This window comes from Cibotium barometz, chromosome 4 (genome assembly GCF_041138505.1).
Source record: "Cibotium barometz isolate CiBa-2024 chromosome 4, ASM4113850v1, whole genome shotgun sequence".
Classification (NCBI taxonomy): Eukaryota; Viridiplantae; Streptophyta; class Polypodiopsida; order Cyatheales; family Cibotiaceae; genus Cibotium; species Cibotium barometz.
In genome coordinates, this window is record NC_141049.1 from 61,829,210 (window position 1) to 61,831,978 (window position 2,769).

General features: G+C 45.9%; 1 protein-coding gene across 1 annotated transcript; it reads left to right on the forward strand.

Annotated features, from left to right (window-relative positions):
* Positions 1–564: 564 nt before the first annotated feature.
* Positions 565–2,048, forward strand: LOC147639471 (uncharacterized). The gene is made up of 2 exons (XM_086783497.1): positions 565–1,029; positions 1,210–2,048. Exons 1-2 carry the CDS (start codon positions 950–952, stop codon positions 1,784–1,786), a joined length of 657 nt encoding a protein of 218 aa, XP_086639623.1. The 5' UTR covers positions 565–949; the 3' UTR covers positions 1,787–2,048.
* The last annotated feature ends 721 nt before the right edge of the window (positions 2,049–2,769 follow it).

The following is a 2,769-nucleotide window of genomic DNA, read 5'->3' on the forward strand; positions in this document are numbered from 1 at the left end:
GTATGGGAAACCCCACTTGCAAAAGGGTGTTCACATCCTAATGTGAACTTGGCTTGCACGTTGTTGTCAGAACACAAATTGCCCCATAGTAAAGTGGAGACACAATTGTTCCCACTAGTAATGAAACCCCCCACCCCCCAACAACCACCACCACGCTTCTTCGCCTCCTCCCCCCCAGTGTTGAGAGTAGTGGGCTCTAATCATTAAGCTATTGCCTTGGGAAGAAACAAGAAACACAATAATGTATGATACAATACCACTTTCTTCCCTGGTGTTTTGACGGATGTTTTGAACTTTCCTTTAGCCTCTTTACTCCTTCGGGCTACAGCAAACACTACCTAGAATAGATCATACGCTATATTCAGAAAAGCAATTCTTTCCGTAAGCACGAGAAGGGCAATGGGAAAGGAAACATGGAGGATGGACTCACTGACTGAAACGGCCTTCATTGTAGGTGCTGCCCAACAAGGATAGAAGACACATGGCCTTGGAAAATTTCGTGCACTCTCGTCAGCCCACCATCATGCGGGCATTCTTTGTACGTCACCCGCCTTTACAAACCGAGTGAAGATGACTGTATAGCTCACAGCTAGCTCGCAACAATCAACTCCGTTAAGCTTGTCAAAGCCATCGCTATCAGGGCCGTAGCTTTGCGATGATCCCACATCTAGTTATCATCGACGGCTAATTACGGTTTGAGGTATAAAGCCCTGTTCACTTCAGACGATCCAAAATAGAATTTCGTTGCTCATTATAAAGCATCCAATCAATGATGAGTTGATCGACAAATTATTGTAGATCATTGCCTGCAAGGCTGTTAGAGTGAAGTGCAGCATGCCTCTATCCATGCCGCCTTCCTCGCAAATATTTGGCTTTTCTTGCCTCCTATAATGTCACAATTTATTGCTCTCTGAGCCTTTGATTTCCCTGCTTGCTAAAGGGTAATTAAATGGGGAAAGCTCGGCGTTACCGGGGGGTGCGGCAGCGCCAGTGGGGATCTTGGGTCTCCGAGATTCGTCATCCCATCTCGTAAGATTCTTCCAAGCTCGCTCTAGTCTGTAGCTACCGGCAGCAGACCCTGAGTAGCCTTCTGCAATCTGCGGTTATGCATCGTATTGGCATGCTAAATGAGTTGGTTATGCTGCTAATGTTTTTGCCATTTAATACACATATGCGAAAGCTCAAGCTCTTCCTTAAATAATCATGCAGGAAGATCAGGGTATGGCTGGGAACCTTCCCCACGGCCGAGGATGCAGCCAGCGCTTACGATGAAGCCGCCCGCATTCTGTGTGGACCGCAGGCCAGAACAAACTTCCCAGCTTGCACGAGTACCAGCACCGGATCTGCTGCTGCTCCTCCTAATTACACCGCTCTCTCCCCCGCTTTACGAGAGAAGCTCACACGCCTCAATTGCTTCATGGACAACAAGTTACTTCTGCAGAGTCCCGGCCATCCACACCACACGGCAACAGCCCACGAGCAAAATCACAACAATAATGTTGCTCCACCGCCGCCCACTAGTAGTGCTGCATTGCGTCCCAGCTTCGCAGACACCTGGAACAACGTCTTCTTCCAGCTAGACGACACTAGTGCGAGTGCCGCTCCGTCAACGCGCCGGACTTCAGCCGAAGCAACCAATATTGACGAGCAGCATATCCATCATCGCCCACTCGCCGACGATGATGACATCCTCACCGACCTGATCAACGACTTCTTTCAGTCCAATTCCACATTCAATCTCGATTTTTTGCCAGAGTTGTCGTTTCCTTCTGGTTTGTTCTTGTAATCTTGTTTCGCACATACATTTGCGTTGAGAATCTTCCACTGCTTGGACTCTGAAGGAGAGTTAGCTTAAGCGCGTTCCTTCGCACAACCAAAGCAAGGGATTCCTGCAATGTGACCTCCTCATGTGCGAATTTACTTGAATTGATTAATGACAAGTTGCAAATACCCCAGTCCCTTGCCACTCTATCACCAGCATAGAAACAAGAAAATTTCCCCTAACACACATGCTACTTTTCAGCGTCCACAGACTCACTAAGTTGACATTTGGGCCACAAAGGAAACACGTTTCCTTTTTCTTTTAAGAGAAAAAAAAGTTGAGCAACTAATGCTAGTTGATGAGAGGACTTCTCTAAGGCCCGCATGCCCTTTTACAAACACCATACCAGCTGGGGTAGCCACACGTTTCAAAATCCATGAATCAATTTGACAGTATATTTAATAAAAATGATACAATTTAGTTAAATATTTTTGGTGTGTTCTCTAAGCTCTTATTATTTTTCCATATCAGCAGTAACACTTGGCATTCCATCATCTTTGGAATGCTGGAAGATGAGATCAACTTTCCCCCTAGTTTTTATCCAGGCTCCGCTTGCCTTTAACAATGCTATCCCCACTAGTTTCTCCAATCTTCCTCTCCTCATTTAAAGGTTTTGCATGCACCCCCCCGTTGAAAAACCCAAAACAAACTGGTGGTAAGAGAAGCCAGAGGGAGCAAATCCCAAAGTAATATGAGCCCTTTAATATACTCAAATCCTTTTAGCCCTCTGGGGGATGTGGATGGACATCTTCTGTACAAAGGTTCAATTGGCAGGTAGAAGAGGCTTGGAAGAATATCCAGAAAGGTGCTGCAGAAAAGGAGGTGATGAGGAGGTGGACATGGTTATGGAAACTGCCTTAACATGAGTAAGTCAATGGAAGTTAGAGGTTGTACATGGAATGTAAAAGGGATTAAGGATAGGAAAAAGAATTTTGCTTTTTGGGGAT

Excerpts from the sequence above, each read along its gene's own strand:
- LOC147639471 (XM_086783497.1), top strand. The coding sequence starts at position 950 with ATGGGGAAAGCTCGGCGTTACCGGGGGGTGCGGCAGCGCCAGTGGGGA. Across the intron at positions 1,030-1,209 it reads GAGATTCGTCATCCCATCTC|GAAGATCAGGGTATGGCTGG; the intron begins GTAAGATTCTTC and ends ATAATCATGCAG.